Source organism: Carassius gibelio, chromosome B8 (assembly GCF_023724105.1).
Source record: "Carassius gibelio isolate Cgi1373 ecotype wild population from Czech Republic chromosome B8, carGib1.2-hapl.c, whole genome shotgun sequence".
Lineage (NCBI taxonomy): Eukaryota > Metazoa > Chordata > Actinopteri > Cypriniformes > Cyprinidae > Carassius > Carassius gibelio.
Window position 1 is genome coordinate 28,248,556 of NC_068403.1, and position 21,382 is coordinate 28,269,937.

Consider the following 21,382-nt stretch of genomic DNA (forward strand, 5'->3'; position numbering starts at 1 on the left):
AAAACGGACGGATCTTAAACTGTGTTCTGAAGATGAACGGAGGTCTTACGGGTTTGGAACGACATGAGGGTGAGTCATTAATGACATAATTTTCCTTTTGGGGTGAACTAACCCTCTAAGAGAACTTTAAAATCTGTTCTAAATTGAATAAGCAACCATTGAGGGCCCTCAGTACAGGTGTGATGTGTTATAGTGTCCTCATACAAGTGTGTTGAAACTCTGACTAAACGGCAAGTTAAACTGTAGCCAATGAAGACAGAGTTGAAGTAAGGTTGATTATTTACTATTACTTATTCTCATTAATATTTACAGTGACACCTGTAAAAAACAAAAACAAAAAAACAATATCTAATATTCCTCCTGGTGGAATGACCTCCCCAACTCAATCCGAGCAGCTGAGTCCTTAGCCATCTTCAAGAATCTCTTCCATCTTTATTTAACCCTCTAACTTTATTATATTATTTAAAATCCCATGCTACGTGTACTGTGTTAACCTAACTGAGACTTGTTATAGCACTTATATATCATTGCTCTTTTTGTTGTTTTTAATTGCTTCCACTATCCTCATCTGTAAGTCGCTTTGGATAAAAGCGTCTGCTAAATGAATAAATGTAAATGTAATATTCAGAGTCCAATATCTTGAATAATATCACATTATAAATGACCGTAGCATAAAAATGAACTACTGTTCTCACTGTAGTAGCAGTTACAATGGCTATTAGTTGAAGTTGTGTTGATTCGGGCATGTTGGATGAGGGAGACAGTGCTGCTCTAGGACAGTTTGGAAAACCACTGCATTACCGAGGCATGTTCTTAAATGTGACTCATGTAACAATACTCATATAACAATACATACATGCACAGTTTTTAAGGCAGCTTTAATTGCTTTTTTGGTAACATGACTTAACTGATGACATAACTATGACATTGCATGCTCATACTTTTTTCACGATATAATATGAAATGATACAGTGCGTGTAGGTACATTTGTGCGTGCAATTATGCGCTACAAGCACAGGTCAATACAAATGAGCTGCTGCTCCCCACCCTCTTTTCCAGAATAGAGTTGCACCATTACAGCTCATACCTGCTAAAAACATCCGTTTTGGTTTTGATTATCATGTTTATTGCACTGAAATGATGCGTTTTAAACCATTATCTGAGTGCAAACATCCAAAGCACACAGAAAGAAAGTGCCTGTCCCATCATATGAGTACTAAACAAAGTTCTCATTCACACACAAGTTTACATAAAAAAAACACGAGTTACAAAAACAGTAGGTTACGTCTGTGAAGGTAAACAGATGGGAAATAAATTGCATGTCTATCTTAGATCTGTTGGCAGCAGCAACATACAGTACAGTAAATAAATCAATTAATCCACTGCTCTCTTGTCTCTTTTGAGGCTGGGACTCTAAATAGTGTTCTGTGCTCATCTGTGCAGCTAAAGACAGAACAGTTGGCATGTTTTGCTCAAACTTTCACCATTGCGTTAGAGTCGTATACCGTATACCGTTGTCACTTGCTAAATCAAAATGACGGTGCCATGGATGGAAATTTATAGATTAAGGGGCAGTAATATTAGAATGAGATTTCTTTGCAACATCACTATGGGCGCTAAATCAGACATGCTCGTTTTCAGATGATTAAAAAAAAATCCTTACCAAAACAAAGTTACTGGGTTAATCTTTGTTACATTTCCTTGGTTGATAGATGCTCCAGGGACCTGATTATAGAGCACTTAAAACCTGAGAAGTCAGATTTTCATCATGTCACCTTTAACGCGTTAAACTGAAAAATTAACTGCATATGTTAATGCACTATTTGATAGCACTAAAATATACACAGTGAAGGTCAAAAACACATTGTTAAGCATATTGATCTTAACAGAGTAATGAATAGACTTTGTTTCAATCCTGAAAACGGATCCTGTTCAACAAGTGAAACAAGAAAAAGAAGTTTTCAAGGTATCAGGTCATCAAAAAAAAAAAAAGAAAGAAACAAAAAAACACATTCATTTAGCATGTTGATATCAGGAGCAACTACATTATTACATAAGAAATCGCTTATATTGCCCACTCCTAATAACTCCTAAAAAAGATTTTGTAGTATTAAACACAACCAAGCTTTTATACAAAAACTATACAAACCAAGTAAAAGAATATTTTTGTCTAAAATAATATTTTATGTCTGAGAAACTAAATAATTATCATTAAACAAGTTAAAAATAAACACATAGAGGTGCATCTCAATAAATTATAATGTCATGGAAAAGTTATTTATTTCAGTAATTCAACTTCAATTGTGAAACTCGTGTATTAAATAAATTCAGTGCACACAGACTGAAGTAGTTTAAGTCTTTGGTTCTTTTAATTGTGATGATTTTGGCTCGCATTCAACAAAAATCTCAACAAATTAGAATATGGTGACATGCGAATCAGCTAACCAACTCAAAACACCTTTAAATGTTTCCTGAGCCTTCGAAATGGTCTCTCAGTTTGGTTTACTAGGCTACACAATCATGGGGAAGATTGCTGTCTCTACAGTTGTCCAAAATACAATCATTGACACCCTTCACAAGCCACAAACATTGCTTGTCAAAGAAGCTGGCTGTTCACATAGTCCTGTATCCAAGCATGTTAACAGAAAGTTAAGTGGAAGGAAAAAGTGTGAGAGAGATGAACAACCAACCAAGGGAACCGTAGCCTTATGAGGATTGTAATGCAAAATCGATTCAAGAATTTAAGTGAACTTAACAAGGAATTTGCTGAACCACGGATAACATCAGTGGCGTCTTACCTGGACTAAGGAGAAGAAAAACTGGACTGTTGCCCAGTGATCCAAAGTCCTCTTTACAGATGAGAGAGAAACAGACAAATATTAGGGCAGATGCCATTCTTCTAATGATGTAGCAAGTACATAGGGTGTTATGGGAAGTGTTTCCGGTTCTGGTTTACCTAATTAATGCAGCCTAAAAATCCTTTAACGGATTTGGATATTAAAAGCATATTAGTATGTTATGTGTAAGCCAGGTTAAAGAGATGGGTCTTTAATCTAGATTTAAACTGCAAGAGTGTGTCTGCCTCCCGAACAATGTTAGGTAGGTTATTCCAGAGTTTAGGCGCCATCTAGGAAAAGGATCTGCAACCCGCAGTTGATTTTGATATTCTAGGTATTATCAAATTGCCTGAGTTTTGAGAACGTAGCGTACGTAGAGGATTATAATGTAAAAGGAGCTCATTATTTTTGAGATGGAAAAATGCAGTTTTACACATGCTAGAAATGTGGCTTTCTAAGGAAAGATTGCTATCAAATAGCACTCTAGGTTATTACAAGCAGAGTTTTTAGGTCCTATAATTAACACCTCTGTATTTTCTGAATTTAGCAGTAAGAAATTACTCTTCATCCAATTTTTATATCGACTATGCATTCCATTAGTTTTTCAAATTGCTGTGTTTCACCGAGCCGCAAAGAAATATAGAGCTGAGTATCATCAGCATTACAGTGAAAGCTAACACCATGTTTCCTGATGATATCTCCCAAGGGTAACATATAAAGCATGAAGAGTAGCAGCCCTAGTACTGAGCCTTGAGGTACTCCGTACTGCACTTGTGATCAATATGATACATCTTCATTCACTGCTACGAACTGATGGCGGTCATATAAGTATGATTTAAACCATGCTAATGCACTTCCACTGATTCCAACAAAGTGTTCAAGTCTATGCAAAAGAATGCTGTGGTCAATTGTGTCAAACGCAGCACTAAGATCCAATAAAACTAATAGAGAGATACATCCACGATCAGATGATAAGAGCAGATCATTTGTAACTCTATGGAGAGCAGTCTCAGTACTATAATACGGTCTAAATCCTGACTGGAAATCCTCACATATACCATTTTTGTCTAAGAAGGAATATAATTGTGAGGATACCACCTTTTCTAGTATATTGGACAGAAAAGGGAGATTCAAGATTTGTCTATAATTAACTAGTTATTTGGGGTCAAGTTGTGTTTTTTTTTTTTTTTATGAGAGGCTTAATAACAGCCAGTTTGAAGGTTTTGGGGACATATCCTAATGACAATGAGGAATTAATAATAGTCAGAAGAGGACCTATGACTTCTGGAAGCACCTCTTTTAGGAGCTTAGATGGTATAGGTTCTAACATACATGCTGTTGGTTTAGATGATTTAACAAGTTTACACAATTCTTCCTCTCCCATAGTAGAGAATGAGTGGAACTGTTCCTCTGGGGGTCTATAGTGCACTGTCTGATGTGATACTGTAGCTGACGGCTGAATGGTTGCAATTTTATCTCTAATAGTATCGATTTTAGATAAAGTAATTCATAAAGTCATTACTGTTGTGGTGTTGGGAAATGTCAACACTTGTTGAGGCTTTATTTTTCGTTAATTTAGCCACTGTATTGAATAAATACCAGGGGTTATGTTTGTTTTCTTCTAAAAGAGAAGAAAAGTAATCGGATCTAGCTGTTTTTAATGCTTTTCTGTATGATAGGTTACTTTCCCACCAAGCAATACGAAATACCTCTAGTTTTGTTTTACCTCCAGCTGCGCTCCATTTTTCGGGCTGCTCTCTTTAGTGTGCGAGTATGCTCATTATACCATGGTGCCATGGTGTTTTCCTTAACCTTCCTTAAAGGGACACTGAGTAGGAATTACTCCCATCTAGTGGTGAAATTGTATTTTGCATTCAAACTAATTTTGCTCTCCAGCGCCTCGCTTTTTCAAATGCGCGTTGCATCTACGGTAGGCGATATGTACCAAAAAGCTTTGACAGGATGTATTCTAATAGCACTTCGTCGAGTTTTCCTTCAGGTGAACAGGTGTGTTATTTCAAACAAACTGCAACATGACAACTAACAAACGAATGTTACAGTATGAATTACTGACTGTGGAAAACATGAAATATTGTAATTAGTAGTTATGTCTAATTTATTCGTTATATTTTCTGAATTATATGCATTGTTAGATATAAAAAAAAATATTATAATACAGACTGTAACACTGACTTACCTGTCGAGAAGAAAACTGGCCACTTCAGCGTCTCTTTTGAAATCTTTATCCAGCATTAGCTCTTTCCACCTAGAAAAAGCTTCCCCGACATTAACTCTTGTTTTCTGTAATCTACGGTCACGTTTCCTTTTACGTTCTATTTTTGACTGTTTTGGCGCCGATGTTTTCTTCTCCTGTGGCGCGGCATATGTACGGTCCATAATAAGAATGCAATCCAGACTTTTAAACTTGCCGGTGCAGTTTCAAGCGCCTCTCACTGCTCTGCACCTGCGTTTCTGGCTCTGACCGAAAACGCGCTGTGGAAAAGCGTTTGCTTAGTACTTTTTGTCCCTCTCTGCTATTATAGTTTTGCAAGATGGCGGAACTACATGGAAGCCTCCGTCAACCTACCCGTCCCATGTATATAAAGATAATAAATTCTTCATTTACAAGGATTAGTTTAAACATTGGCATAGGTATTTGTACACCATTGAGGGCATATTTATGAATAAAAATATTGATTTTAGATAATAAAATACCTAAAAAGTTACTTAATGTCCCTTTAAGCATAAAGGAACAACTTTATTTAAAGTGCTAGAAAAGAGAGAGTCCATAGTTTCTGTTACATCATCAAGTTGTTCTGAGGTTTTGGATATGCTAAGGAATTTGGATACATCAAGAAGATAAGTTAAAAAGCAGTATGTTGTGGTAGAAGTGATGGTTCTTCCATCCTTGTAACAAGAAGCAGAACTTACAATTTTGGCTACATGAAGTTTGCACAGAACTAAATAGTGATCTGAGATATCATCACTGAATATTTTCAACACTATCAACATCAATTCCTAGTGACAGTATTAAATGTAGAGTATGATTTCGACAATGAGTAGGTCCTGAAACATGTTGTCTAACACCAATAGAGTTCAGAATGTCTATAAATGCTGATCCCAATGCATCTTTTTCATTATTGACATGGATATTAAAATCACCAACTATTAAAACTTTATCTGCAGCCAGAACTAACTCGGATGTAAAATCACCAAACTCTTTAATAAAGTCTGTATGGTGCCCTGGTGGCCTGTATACAGTAGCCACTACAAACATAACAGGGGATTTATCATTAACATTTGTTTCTCTGGATAATGTTATATGTAGCACCATTACTTCAAACGAGTTATACTTGAAGCCTGCCCTCTGAGAAATCCTGAAAACGTTGTTATAAATTGAAGCAACTCCTCCCCCTTTGCCTTTTAGACGTGGCTCATGTTTATAACAGTAATCTTGTGGGGTGGACTTATTTAAAATAATGTAATCATCAGGTTTTGCCTCAGGGCTCAGTTCTTGGACCACTTCTCTTCTCTGTCTACATGGCATCATTAGGTTCTGTCATTCAGAAACATGGCTTTTCATACCACTACTATGCTGATGACACTCAACTCTACCTCTCATTCCATCCTGATGATCCGAAGGTAGCTATTTGCATCTCAGCTTGTCTAACAGACATTTCTTGCTGGATAATGTACCATCACCTTCAACTCAACCTTGCCATGACAGAACTGCTTGTTATTCCAGCAAACCCATCGTTTCATCACAATTTCACCATCAAGTTAGCCACATCAACCATGACTCCTTCAAAAACAGCCAGGGGCCTTGGAGTTATGATTGATGATCAGTTGACTTTCTCAGACCACATTGCTAAAACTGTCCAATCCTGCAGATTTGCTTTATTCAACATCAAGAAGATCAAGCACTTTCTTTCAGAACATGCTGCACAACTCCTTGTTCAAGCTATTGTTCTGTCCAGGCTGGACTAGTGCAATGCTCTCTTGGCAGGTCTTCCAGCCAGTTCTATCAAACCTTTACAATGAATGTGGCAGCAACGCGACAGCAAGATTATTTTTTAATGAGCCAAAAAGAATACACGTCACATCTCTGTTTATCAATTTGCACTGGCTACCAATAGCCGCTCGCATAAAATTCAAGGCATTGATGTTTGCCTACAAAACTACAAGTCACTTTTACGGACTTTTAAATTAAATGTTACATTTTTATAGACATATTTGTCATGTCTGTGTTTCAAGTATTCACTGAGTTTTGGTTAATTTTTGTGACTCATTCCAGAGAGAGGTTCACAGAGATTGAGGTTAAGAAACCACACCCTGTATGTTTTCTTTATTTTACAAAAGCACAGATTTTTTGTTATTCTGAGTGTATACAAATAAAAGTAGACCCTTTACAGATTAAAATTTTGTATTGCCCTTATCTGTACAATCAAAAATAACAGAGTAATTAAATTATTTTCGACTTCATCAGGAAGAAATGCCACAAAACACACTGGCATGTTTATCCTCTTATTGTTTAATCTGATATAATTTTGATCAAAACAACTTGAACATTGAACTTGAAGTAATATGTGCATAGCAGATATTCATCACTTTAAACTGTTCATTTTTGGCAGTTAATATGCTGGGTTTCCAGATATTTTCATGTATAAAGCCGTTGTCTTATTTTCTGTAAATAATATATCTTTCTGTCAGGTGCTGAATGAAGTCGTTGTAGACAGAGGTCCATCTTCCTACCTCTCTAATGTGGACTTGTTTCTGGATGGTCACCTGATCACCACTGTTCAGGGAGATGGTTAGTGTAAAATAAGGCATAGTTTGTTCATTAAACCGCAGAAAAAAAAGAATATTCTGTTTTCCCCCTTCTGCACCAAAAACATACCAAACAGTAATTTCAAAACCAAGGTATGTACCAAACTGTCATTTTTGTGTAGTTACACTCATACTGTTTACTGTTATATTTTTACTGATAAAGAGACAATGCTGATGATGAAATTCAAGAATAGCGTTTTATCCAATAATGTTCAGTGATGTGCGTTTCTGAAAAATAAGTTTTTTTTTTGTAATATTTTTCTTGTTCTCTTTGCCAGGTGTGGTAGTGTCAACTCCTACAGGAAGTACTGCATATGCAGTAGCAGCAGGTGCATCTATGATCCACCCAAATGTTCCAGCCATCATGATCACACCCATCTGTCCACACTCCCTCTCCTTCAGACCCATCGTAGTGCCTGCTGATGTTGAGCTCAAGGTGAATCCACAACACCTGCTGCTCATTGGCTTTGACTGCATGAGGACATTTACTGAATCATTTTATGATTTTAGATTATGCTGTCCCGTGATGCCAGAAACACGGCCTGGGTGTCTCTTGATGGCAGGAAATGGCAGGAAATTGCCTATGGGGACAGGTAAGTGACCTCAGCATGACCATTTCAACATAAGTTTTTGTAAACATTCAGTAGATTTGTTCAAGTATGCTGACAAGAAATGTAGGATGGGATTTGTTCCTCAGTGTGTCCTATTATCTTACATATTTATTCATTTTATTATTCATTCAGTTTGGGTAGGAATATTAAAATATATCCTATATGATGAAGTATTCACCTGCCTGCAGTTAACAATTCTTCAGCAATGTAACAAATGGACTAAGAAAGCAAGTTGAAGTAAGAAGTCCAAGTGCAGTTTATTTACACAAAGACAAAGTATAATCCAAAAAAAAAAACACTTGACTTGAACAGTCTTGACTTGGCATGAACAGACTTGAATCGAACATACTTGACTTGGCATAAACAGACTTAACATGAACATACTTGACTTGGCATAAATGGACTCAATGACGACAGGGTTCCCACGGGTCCTTGAAATCCTTGAATGTTTGTGAATCTAAATAAATAAATAATTATAATATAAAGTGCCCTGGAAAGTGTTTGAAAATAAACATGCATAGATACAGGTCCTTGAAAGTATTTCAATTTATTTTGTGCAGGAAGTTTTCTGGAAAAAAATCCATATTATTCTCTCTGGTCCTCTAATGTATTATTTCACCAACACTTTGTGGACTTTGCATACTAGCTTGCTTGATTTATGTTAGTTACGTACATTTACGTATTACGTTAAGTGTTAATTTGTGTTGTATGTTGCCATGACGTTCACATGTGCATGAAACTACTATGATAGTACCTAAAAGTTTCACAGACACACCCTGAAATTAATGCTGAATTGATTTGCTTGTTAAGATAATGTAAACCCATGAGGCAAGAAAAACTTAAAAAGCATATTCATATTATCTTAAAACTTCTGGTTACATGATCCTAAGCTCTTTTCAATAAAATCCATGCTTAATAAGGTTACCAAACGTTCCTAAATAAAATGAATGTTAGGAAGAAAAAAACATTATAAACAATGGTTTATAAAAAAGTAATTATAGTGCCGATCATAGTCGCGATCTCGTGGGTGCTCATGAAAAACACAAAACATTCGTTCATCTTAACCAATAAGAAATGTATTGCAGCTTTTATAACTTTATTCTCATATTTACAGTTAATTTGAGGCAATTTTTGGCATTATTGGCAAATGTTTAGAATGCATTATTGTAATATGAGAGGGCACCAGCACAAATCTCTTGGCTTACAGTAGGCTTGCTTTCCATTATATATAATGATCATGATCTGCGCTCCCTCAGATATTACGTGTAACACAAACTTTGTTCTGTGTACACATGAATAAGTGCTTTTTGTAAACAGGTGTTTATTAAATAATTGTATTTAGTGAAGCCCAACCATCATAGAAGGAATGTGTGTATTATTTGATTGGTAATTGCATGCATTTAACTTTGCAAGATAAGTTTGGTGTAGTGAATTCATCAAACGCACCATCGAAACAGAGTAAAACCTACTCTATTAAAAACTAACACCCAGAATTACCAATTAATTACCGAGTAATGAATATGTTTAAAAATGTTAAGCATTTGTTCATGTGTATGATAACTTAGCCCGGTTATCATTTACTTGTGTAAACAGCGTTGAAAATGTGTTTATAATAAAAAATAAAATGCTTTTTTTTTTTAAACCCATCAGCAGAAATATAAATTGGTGCCAGTGGCTTTGTCCATAGCAAACTAAACTAAACTTACTGAAACTTAAACACATAGTGGACTTGCAACCCTCTCATTTGGCCTGAATCGTTATGCAGTCTAACATGTGGTTGCTAAACTATTAGGCTACTTATTATACAAAGAAGGCTTTGTACTTCTCATGCTGAACATCTACTAACATCATCCTTCAGATATGAAAAAAAGTGTTTTGAAAAACATGTCATGCTCACGCTGTCCAGCAAAACCTACATATTGTACAAAAGTCAGACAGATAAACAAATAAAGTCTGAACTGATTTGTTGTTTGCACGGGAGGTGCCAGCGCGAACACTTTGGATTCCTTATATCAGCAGAAAAATATGATATCCATCAAATAAGAGCAAGACATCGTTCAAAACTGTCTATTTTTATTTGAGTACCTTCAAATTTACAGTGCAATGCTTTGCTTTTGTAAAATAAAGGAAAAAATGTGCTTGCCATCTTGGTCTATGGTCTATATTATAGGTCTACTGCCTACTTGTCAAACAGACATGAGAAATATATTTATAAATATATTTGGTTTAATGGGGATAAAAAAAAGTCAGTTGGTGGATTTTTATCATTGTAGGGTGGTTGTGTTCAACACACGTTTGTTCAAACATGGTGTAAAAGTGAATTTTGCATAATACATTTGCTTTAACTTAAATGCAAGCAAATAACATTTCTTTGAAACCGTTAAATAGAAATGTCAGTATCAATATCAAAACAGACTAAAAGTAGTAAAATAATTCTGTATAACAGTTTTAGAGGAAATAAGTTTCAAAATAAAAGAAGTTTGTGTTATCAATCGAAAAATCTTCTTATTTAGGAGGCTAATTACATTGAGACTTTAAAACAGTGGTTGCCAACCCGTCAATCACGATTAACTTTTAGATCTTTACCACTGTCTCAGAAGCTTCCAAAAATAATAGTTAAATAAGTACAAAAGGCTACATCACATTTCTCCAATCTTTTGTACTTATTTTTCTATTATTTGCGATATTATTTGATGAGATACTGGGACAGACATAAATCAATCAATCAATCACCTTTATTTATATAGTGCTTTAAACAAAATACATTGCGTCAAAGCAACTGAACAACATTCATTTGGAAAACAGTGTCTCAATAATGCAAAATGTTAGTTAAAGGCAGTTCATCATTGAATTCATTTATGTCATCTCTGTTCAGTTTAAATACTGTCTGCGAAACCAGTAGTTCAATTCCAGGCTGCAGCAAAGTCAGATTGTGCAGAGGAATCATCTGTTTCCTGTGGTCTTGTCCTGATGGTCATCTGAGACAAGGTCTTTACAGGGGATCTGTATCTGGTGCTCTAGTTGTCCTGGTCTCCGCTGTCTTTCAGGGATGTAGAGGTCCTTTCTAGGTGCTGATCCACCATCTGGTCTGGATACATACTGAATCCGGGTGAATGCAGTGACCCTCTGATCTGGATACAGACTGGATCTGGTGGCTACGGTGACCTCGGAATTAGAGAGAAACAGACTAATATTAGAGTAGATGCCATTCTTCTAATGATGTAGCAAGTACATTGGGTGTTATGGGTAGTGTTTACGGTTCCGGTTTACCTAATTAATGCAGCCTAAAAATCCTTTAACGGATGTTATGTGTAAGCCAGGTTAAAGAGATGGGTCTTTAATCTAGATTTAAACTGCAAGCATGTGTCTGCCTCCCGAACAATATTAGGTAGGGTATTCCAGAGTTTAGGCGCCAAATAGGAAATGGATCTGCCGCCCGCAGTTGATTTTAATATTCTAGGTATTATCAAATTGCCTGAGCTTTGAGAACGTAGTGGACATAGAGGATTATAATGTAAAAGGAGCTCATTCAAATACTGAGGAGGGCTTTATAAGTAATAAGCAATATTTTAAAATCTATACAATGTTTGATAGGGAGCCAGTGCAGTGTTGACAGGACTGGGCTAATATGGTCATACTTCCTGGTTCTAGTAAGAACTCTTGCTGCTGCATTTTGGACTAGCTGTAATTTGTTTACTAAGCGTGCAGAACAACACCCAATAAAGCATAACAATAATCTAACCTTGCGGTCATAAATGCATGGATTAACATTCCTGCATTTGACATTGAGAGCATAGGCCGTAATTTAGATATATTTTTTTAGATGGAAAAATGCAGTTTTACAAATGCTAGAAATGTTGTTTTCTAAATAGCACACCTATGTTCCTAACTGATGATGAAGAATTGACAGAGCAACCATCAAGTATTAGACAGTTTTCTTGGTTATTACATGCAGAGTTTTTAGGTCCTATAATTAACACCTCTTTTTTTCACAATTTAGCAGTAAGAAATTACTCGTCATCCAGTTTTTTATATCGACTATGCATTCCACGAATTTTTCAAATTGGTGTTTCACCAGGCCGCAAAGAAATATAGAGCTGAATATCATCAGCATAACAGTGAAAGCTAACACCATGTTTCCTGATGACATCTCCCAAGGGTAACATATGAAGCATGAAGAGTAGCAGCCCTACTACTGAGCCTTGAGGTACTCCATAGTGCACTTATGATCGATGTGATACATCTTCATTCACTGCTACGAACTGATGGCAGTCATATAAGTGTGATTTAAGCCATGCTAATGCACTTCCATTAATGCCAACAAAGTGTTCAAGTCTATGCAAAAAAATGCTGTGGTCAATTGTGTCAAACGCAGCACTAAGATCCAATAGCACTAATAGAGAGATACAACCATGATCAGATGATAAGAGCAGGTCATTTGTAATTCTAAGGAGAGCAGTCTCAGTACAATGATATGGTCTAAATTCTGACTGGAAATCCTCACATATACCATTTTTCTCTAAGAAGGAATATAATTGTGAGGATACCACCTTTTCTAGTATCTTGGACAGAAAAGGGAGATTCGAGATTGGTCTATAATTAACTAGGTTTTTAGGGGGAAAAGTTGTGGTTTTTTGATGAGATGTCACGTGGAGGTAAGGGATGAACTCAAGCGCAGACAGGATGCACAACACACTGGGTTTATTGAGGACAAAAAGGGGAAAACAAAACCCACGAGGGGGAAAACCACGACTAGGGCAAGACAGATAATTTAACAAGACTAGGGACACACAATAAACAAAAGACTCTTCACACAGGAACTCTAACTACAGGTAAACAATCACAAGACTCACGACGTATCTTCAAAAGTGCAACAATGTGTAACAAAGTAACAATGAACCGCACAAGACAGTGAACACAAGGGATATAAATAGGAAGGCTAATAATGACATAACAGGTGACACAGGTAAATCAATAATGACAAAACTAGGGTAACAAGGGGGGTGGGGCAAGGAAACAAGACAACAAGCACATGGCCCAAAGACAAGGCCATGTGCTTGTACACAAAACACGGGCCTGTCATGATTCTGCCTCAAGACTAGAGGAAAATCAAGGACACGAGGGCAGAATCATGACAGAACCCCTCCCTTAAGGAGCGGCTTCCAGACGCTCCTCAAGGGGACATCAAACGCGGGACATGACTGACTGAGACACAGACACAAACCAACAAGGCATGACAAATAACAACAAAGGCAAACATGAATACACTATGACAGGGTTAGGGTGGCAAATCAGAAAAAAAACAAACAAGGAAGGGGAGGAGGCGGGACAACAAAGTTCATGGGGGGGAAGTCCAGGGTGGGAGTGAGGGGCAGGAGTCTTAGGAGGACTGGATGAAGGCTGACGATGAGGGGTCCGGGCAGGTCTGGGTGGTGTAGGGTGGGGAGTGGTCTCTGGACACTTGACAACATCTGTGGACATGATAGGAGGGGTCTCTGGACACTTGACAACATCTGTGGACATGACAGGAACTGGCTCTGGAACCACGCTCACTGCTGCTGGTCCGGGATCAGCGCTCACTGCTGCTGGCTCGGGATCAGCGCTCACTGCTGCTGGCTCGGGATCAGCGCTCACTGCTGCTCTAGGAACGGGGTCTGGGGACAAGACAGGTCTGGCAGGGGCTTCTAGGATCTTCTAGGGACAAGACGTGACAAATACTCAGAACGGGTCTTGGCAGCAATGACTACTGGCATCTCTTGACAAGCGGAAACAGACTGCAATACCGCTTCAGCAGCAGAGTCGGCTGCGGCTCTCTCCTCAGCACTCACGACTGCTGACTCAGACACAGCTCTCTCTGTTGCTGGTACAGAAACCTCTTTTGCTGAGGTAATCTCAGGAACAGTCTTCTCCACTGCAGTCTTCTGAACAGCCTCCTCTGCAGCAACCTCTGGAGCCGCGCTTAAAGCAGAATGCTCAGGAACGGCACTCTCAGGAACAGCAGCGGGTTGGAGAGGCATCACGGACTCATGAGGAGAACCAGGACCAGAAGAACCCTTCTTCCTCTTTCTCCTCGGCCGCGGTGCAGAGGTAATAACCGGATCTGTGACTGGTAGGGGAAGTTCAGCAAGAGCCGTGGCTGGTAGTGGTAGGGCAGTCTCGGCAGAGTTGACTCCGACGCTGAGGACTCCGAGGCAGACTCCCACGAGGACTGTCTCCCTCGTTTCTTGCAGAGACTGATTGGTGCGGAAGGTGCCTTGGGATTCGGGGAGGGATGAGCCTGATCCCCCAGTGTTGCAACGGCCAGGGTACGACCCTCTGGGATCACTGGCAGCTTGGCAGAAGGTGGGGTCCTCGAGGGGGAAACCTGCGGCTCCTCGTGGGAGAAACTCTCCCATAGCCGGGCATAGTTCCTCAGGATTCACTCACCCTGAGACGAGAGTGGAAGGGTGATCTTCCTCTTGTCAGTGGGGGATGACAACCAGCATTGCCTATGGGACTCCGGTTGTCGAGGATGATCGGAGGACATCCTGTCTGCTGAGTTCTTAGTTTGGCGGTTCATTCTGTCACATGGAGGTAAGGGATGAACTCAAGCGCAGACAGGATGCACAACACACAGGGTTTATTGAGGACAAAAAGGGGAAAACAAAACCCACGAGGGGGAAAACCACAACTAGGGCAAGACAGATAATTTAACAAGACTAGGGACACACAATAAACAAAAGACTCTTCACACAGGAACTATAACTACAGGTAAACAATCACAAGACTCACGACGTATCTTCAAAGTGCAACAATGTGTAACAAAGTAACAATGAACTGCACAAGACTGTGAACACAAGGGGTTATAAATAGGGAGACTAATAATGACATAACAGGTGACACAGGTAAATCAATAATGACAAAACTAGGGTAACAAGGGGCGGTGCAAGGAAACGAGACAGCAAGCACATGGCCCAAAGACAAGGCCATGTGCTTGTACACAAAACACGGGCCTGTCATGATTCTGCCTCAAGACTAGAGGAAAATCAAGGACATGAGGGCAGAATCATGACATGAGAGGCTTAATAACAGCCAGTTTGAAGGTTTTGGGGACATATCCTAATGTCAATGAGGAATTAATAATAGTCAGAAGAGGATCTGACTTCTGGAAGCACCTCTTTTAGGAGCTTAGTTGGTATAGGGTCTAACATACATGTTGTTGGTTTAGATGATTTAACAAGTTTATACAATTCTTCCTCTCCTATAGTATGCTGCATTTCCACCACAGGAACTTTACCCAGGAACTAGGGACTTTGGCCTGGTACTCTCTGTGTTTCCACCGCAGGAACAAAATAAAGTTCCGGGTAAAAAAATGCCCCTCAGAAAGTCTCGCTGTTGTTGTGTCATGAAATGTAATTTTAAAAGTATTTCAGGCAAGAACGTAGTTGTTTAAAACTAAAATCTGTGGTTTATTTATAAAGACAGCCCCTATTTAAAAATGTGTTTCGCCGATCTCGGAGATGGTGAGCTCCACACGATCAGCGGGAGCTCAGTGCTTATGTATCCGCAGAGAGCAGCCTCACCTCGGCTAGACCTTCTGAAATGTGCCACTGGCTCTGATGTCTCTTTAGTGGTTAAACATAAAATATAATACGTTTTGGGTAAATCTAACAGGTTATCTTTGGTCTGTATTCAACTTATCTATATGTTAAAATGAAAATAAAAAAGGCAAATTTATATAATATTCAGTTTCATTGTAATGGCTGTATATATATACACATATCCCTGAACTAAGTACATTTCTGCAGCTGTTATTATGTTTAAATGAAAACGAAAGGAGGCAGTGGTATTTGATATCCTATTTCGTTTTATTGTAAATATACAGAGAGGAAAATTGCAGTAGCCATGGTCAGCTGACTGAAGTTATCAAGTACGCTGCTGTTTGCAGAATTACCGGACTTAAGTCGTCGCGGACGTCACACTCCCGAGTCGAATGCACAAAGTCTGAACTACCGAGGATGCACGTCCAAAATCAGCATGCTTTGTATTGAGAAACAAACGCAGATCTACGTCACCAGTCTATTTGCCTAATCTTCCCGGTACTTTACACCGCGGTGGAAACGCAGAAAGCAACAGGTCTGGGGGGAAAAAAGTTCCTGGGAAAAAAAAGTTCCTGGTACAAATGTTCCGGGTAATTTCGGTGGAAACGCGGCAGTAGAGAATGAGTGCAACTGTTCCTCAGAGGGTCTATAGTGCACTGTCTACCCTTACGAAAAAAGACAATGGTTTTATTATAGTAAAACTGTAGTAACCCATGGTTTTTTGGCGTGTTGACCACCATTTGTACAACCACAGATTTACTACAAATACCATGGTTAAACTATGGTTAATATAGCAAAACCGTGGTTATTTTGTGGTTACCATGGTTTAACTATAGTAACCATGGTTTTTTGGTTTTATTTGTAGTAAAACCATGGTTAATTTTCGTAAGGGTAATGCTATACTGTAGCTGACGGCTGAATGGTTAAAATTTTATCTCTAATAGTATCGATTGTAGAAGTAAAGTAGTTCATAAAGTCATTAATGCTGTGATGTTGGGAAATGTCAACACTTGTTGTTTTCATTAATTTAGCCACTGTGTTGAATAAATACCTGGGGTTATGTTTGTTTTCTTCTAAAAGAGAAGAAAAGTAATCGGATCTAGCAGTTTTTAATGCTTTTCTGTAGGATAGGTTACTTTCCCGCCAAGCAATACGAAATACCTCAAGTTTTGTTTTCCTCCAGCTGTGCTCCATTTTTCGGGCTGCTCTCTTTAGGGTGCGAGTATGCTCATTATACCATGGTATTAGCGAAAACATGAATAACAATCTTACTGTATTTACCTTTAGCATTAGCCAGCAGTTTTAAATTTGCCAAGATGTCAGGGGCTCTGGCTCCCGGTAAACATTTGACTATTGTGGCTGGTGTCTCTATATTCACGTTCAGTACAATAGAATCACCAATAACAAGAGCACTTTCATCAGGTTTCTCATTGGGTGCATCCCTGAGTGGGGAGAACCTGTTTAATGTTTTGATCGGAACAGAGAGCGGTGTTTTGACCCACAACTAAACTGCCTCACTGTCACCCAGTTGCCCTGCTGCAGGGGCTCTGTTGCCGGAACCGAACAATGTACAGGAATCCCTGAGCTAGATGCATCCAAAGCCGTATCTAGAGCCCTAACATTCTTACTGTCCTTAATTAAAGTTTTGATGCATGTCTTTTAATTCTGAAATCTTCTCTGTCAGCCTATTTCCTTGCATTTATCACATGTGAATCTGCGTCAGAGATAGATAAACTGTACATGTGACAAGAGGTGTAAATAACAATAGCAGGAGAAGCCATTACTCACCGTGCTTGATGAAATATTCTTACCATAGTTGTTTGATGAACTTGTGAAAAACTGGAGCGAGAGAGAGGAGAGGAAAAAAGAAAACAGCGATAGGTTCGAATGAAAACGCTAATGACAAGCTAACGAGTGCTAATGCAATGCATTCAATAATCACTCTGTTCAATAATCCTCGCTTCACTGATCAGTAACAGCGCTCCACCTTCCCTCCGTGTCTTAATTATTTCACAATGCTATAAAAATCTAAGTTCTTTTCAGAAATTATATTAAATGAAAAATAAATGCATAATGCTGGAAGAATAGTTTTTACATGGTTTATTGGAACACTACAATTAGCATTTATTTATTTATTGGAACTAGAGAGAGTTAAAACCAAGAGTGTAACAAACACATTCTGCGGATGCACTCCACAGTCACAATTCAAAACGTCACTCCCAGTGTTGCCAGATTGATGGACAATTTCCAGCCCAAAAGCTTACAAAAACCCGCCCACTTAAACAAAAAAAAAACGCCCAAAACTTTAACTGTCAAAATAATATGATAGAATATGTCATTCAAGGTTAAAAGGGTTATTTCTAACTCATTAAAACAAAATAATGATGAGTAAATAATATTCAATATAATATTCATACATTTTCAAGTCAGAATAATCCAGTAAATGCAAAAAGTGCCCAATATAAGTGATAGGAAAAAGCAACATAATTAGCAGGCATTTCACATTCATTCATACACACACCCTGATGTTTATTGATACATGTACCTACTGTACAATGGCTCGCCTTCATGTTAATAAAATGTGCTCTGATTTTGGAGTTGCATTGATAGAGCATTTGTGTCATCTCACTCCACAATCATTTTGAGAAAATGTTTTTAGAGTCCAGTCACTTTTTAATTATATTTAGGCATTGTTATTACTTGAATAAACAGTCATTCAATATCAGATACGTTATTGCGCTAAAACACCCTCAATCAAAATCATAATGTCTGTCTGCTGAAGCTGCTCTATCATGATTGGCTTAAAGTGCAGCTGCGACATCAACATCAGCATCAGTGTGTGAGTCTGTTTAATAAATGACTGATTGGATGCAGTACATCCACACTTGGGTTTGTTTGTTAATCAATTAGCATACACAACTTAGAATGTTTGAAAACTGACCCTAAACCAGCCCAAAATGAGAAGAGACAGAAATAAATAGCATACTGTATATACAGCACAAAAAGGTTGCAGACCATAAGAGGTGCAAAGAGGAGAAAACACTGTAGCAGGCAGAACAAGTTCACTGTTCATTATATATGGAGTTAATTGATATTAACTAAAGTTCAGGAGCAGGGCCACGCCTCAAACAATCACCTGACTTCCAAGACCTCCATATATACCAGGCCACCTCATACGGTTCTGCTACTCTCGTTCTCTCGAACCCACCCTTGCCTCCCCTTCTCATCCATTCAGCCAACCATATCCCACATTATATTTCTATCAGGTTGTATCAGGGGGTCCTCATTGTCTGGCCTAAATATATGCTAGTGGCGGTACCCCCACCCTGAGTCTCCCTGAGCCATCAATTCAAGATGCCCTGATCAACCTGACCATCATCCCATTCCCTCGACCCCTTCATCCTCTTACCACTCTTCCCTAGATTCATAGCTTTTTTGTGGTGTGGTCCTAGCTAGTGAAATGAGCAATATCACACTTGTAGCCAAGTAATATGGCTCTATATATATGAACCATGACTATCTATGTGATATAGTTTGTGTGTTGTAAAATTGTAATTGTAAATGGTGCAATTTAATATTTAAATAATTAGTCATTTCTGGATTTTTGGTATACATAACAGTTGGTATACTTAAAAATTTAATTATGCAAAATACACATATTAACAAAATTAAAACAAAACACATCAACTACAATAAAATAAAAAATTGTAATAGATCTGATTACTTTTCAATATGTCCCAAAACCTTCAAACTGGCTTTAATTAAGCCTCTCATCAAAAAAACACAACTTGCCCCCTAAAAACCTAGTTAATTATAGACCAATCTCAAATCTACCTTTTCTGTCCAAGATACTAGAAAACGTAGTATCCTCACAATAATAGTCCTTCTTAAAGAAAAATGTTATCTGTGAGGATTTCCAGTCAGGATTCAGACTGTATCATAGTACTGAGACTACTCTCCTTAAGAGTTACAAATGACCTGCTCTTATCATCTGATCGTGGTTGTATCTCTCTATTAGTGCTATTGGATCTTAGTGCTGCATTGGATACTATTGACCACATCATTCTTTTGCGTAGACTAGAACACTTTGTTAGCATTAATGGAAGTGCATTTGCATGGTTTAAATCATACTTATATGACCACCATCAATTCGTAGCAGTGAATGAAGAGGTATCATATCGATCACAAGTGCAGTATGAAGTACCTCATGGCTCAATACTAGGGCCATTACTCTTCACACTTTACATGTTACCCTTGGGAGATATCATCAGGAAGCACGGTGTTAGCTTTCACTGTTATGCTGATGATACTCAGCTCTATATTTCTTCGCGGTCCTGGAGAAAAACGAACAGAATGCATTTTCGATATAAAAAACTGGATGACAAGTAATTTCTTGCTAAACTGCTAAATTCTGCTAAAAACAGAGGTGTTAATTATAGGACCTAAAAGCATGCAATAACCTAGAACGCTGTCTAAGACTTGATGGTTGCTCCGTCAATTCTTTGTCATCTGATAGGAACATAGGTGTGCTATTTGATAGCAATCTTTCCTTAGAAAGGCAAGTTTTCTAGCATTTGTAAAACTGCATTTTTATACTCAAAAATATATCTAAATTAAGACCTATGCTCTCAATGTCAAATTCAGAAATGTTAATCCATGTATTTATGACTTCAAGGTTAGATTATTGTAATGCTTTATTGGGTGGTTGTTCTGCACGCTCTGTAAACAAACTCCAGGTAGTCCAAAATGCAGCAGCTAGAGTTCTTAATAGATCCAGTAAGAATGACCATTTTAGCCCTGTTCTGTCCACACTGCACTGGCTCCCTATTAAACATTGTATAGATTTTAAAATCTTGCTTATTACTTATAAAGTCCTGAATGGTTTAGCACCTTAGTATTGGAATGAGCTCTTGTTATATTATAACCCTCCACGTCCGCTATGTTCTCAAAACTCAGGCAATTTGATAATAATTGGAAAATCAAAATCAACTGCAGGCGGCAGATCCTTTTCCTATTTGGTGCCTAAACTCTGGATTTTTAGGCTGCATTAATTAGGTAAACCGTAACCGGGAACACTTCCCATAACATCCAATTTACCTGCTACATCATTAGAAGAATAGCATCTACGCTAATATTAGTCTGTTTCTCTCTTATTCCGAGGTCACCGTAGCCACCAGATCCAGTCTGTATCCAGATCAGAGTGTCACTGCAGTCACCCTGATCCAGTATGTATCCAGATCAGATGGTGAATCAGCACCTAGAAAAGACCTCTACAGCCCTGAAAGACAGCGGAGACCAGGACAACTAGAGCCCCATATACAGATCCCCTGTAAAGACCTTGTCTCAAACGACCACAGGGACAAGACCACAGGAAACAGATTATTCTTCTGCCAATCTGACTTTGCTGCAGCCTGGAATTGAACTGCTGGTTTCGTCTGGTGAGAAGAGAACTTACCCCCCAAATGAGCCTGGTTTCTCCCAAGTTATTTTCTCCATTCTCTTAGATGGAGTTTTGTTTCCTTGCCGT

The 21,382-nt window shown here is 38.3% G+C and overlaps 1 protein-coding gene across 2 annotated transcripts in view; it reads left to right on the forward strand.

Annotated features, from left to right (window-relative positions):
- nadka (NAD kinase a) overlaps nucleotides 1-21,382 on the forward strand; it is a 222,193-nt gene that overhangs the window by 196,921 nt on the left and 3,890 nt on the right. For both annotated transcript variants that reach the window (XM_052562924.1, XM_052562925.1), the window contains exons 9-11: nucleotides 7,548-7,647; nucleotides 7,943-8,100; nucleotides 8,175-8,257. In XM_052562924.1, coding sequence (XP_052418884.1) covers nucleotides 7,548-7,647; nucleotides 7,943-8,100; nucleotides 8,175-8,257 — 341 coding nt within the window. The remainder of the gene's footprint in view (nucleotides 1-7,547; nucleotides 7,648-7,942; nucleotides 8,101-8,174; nucleotides 8,258-21,382) is intronic.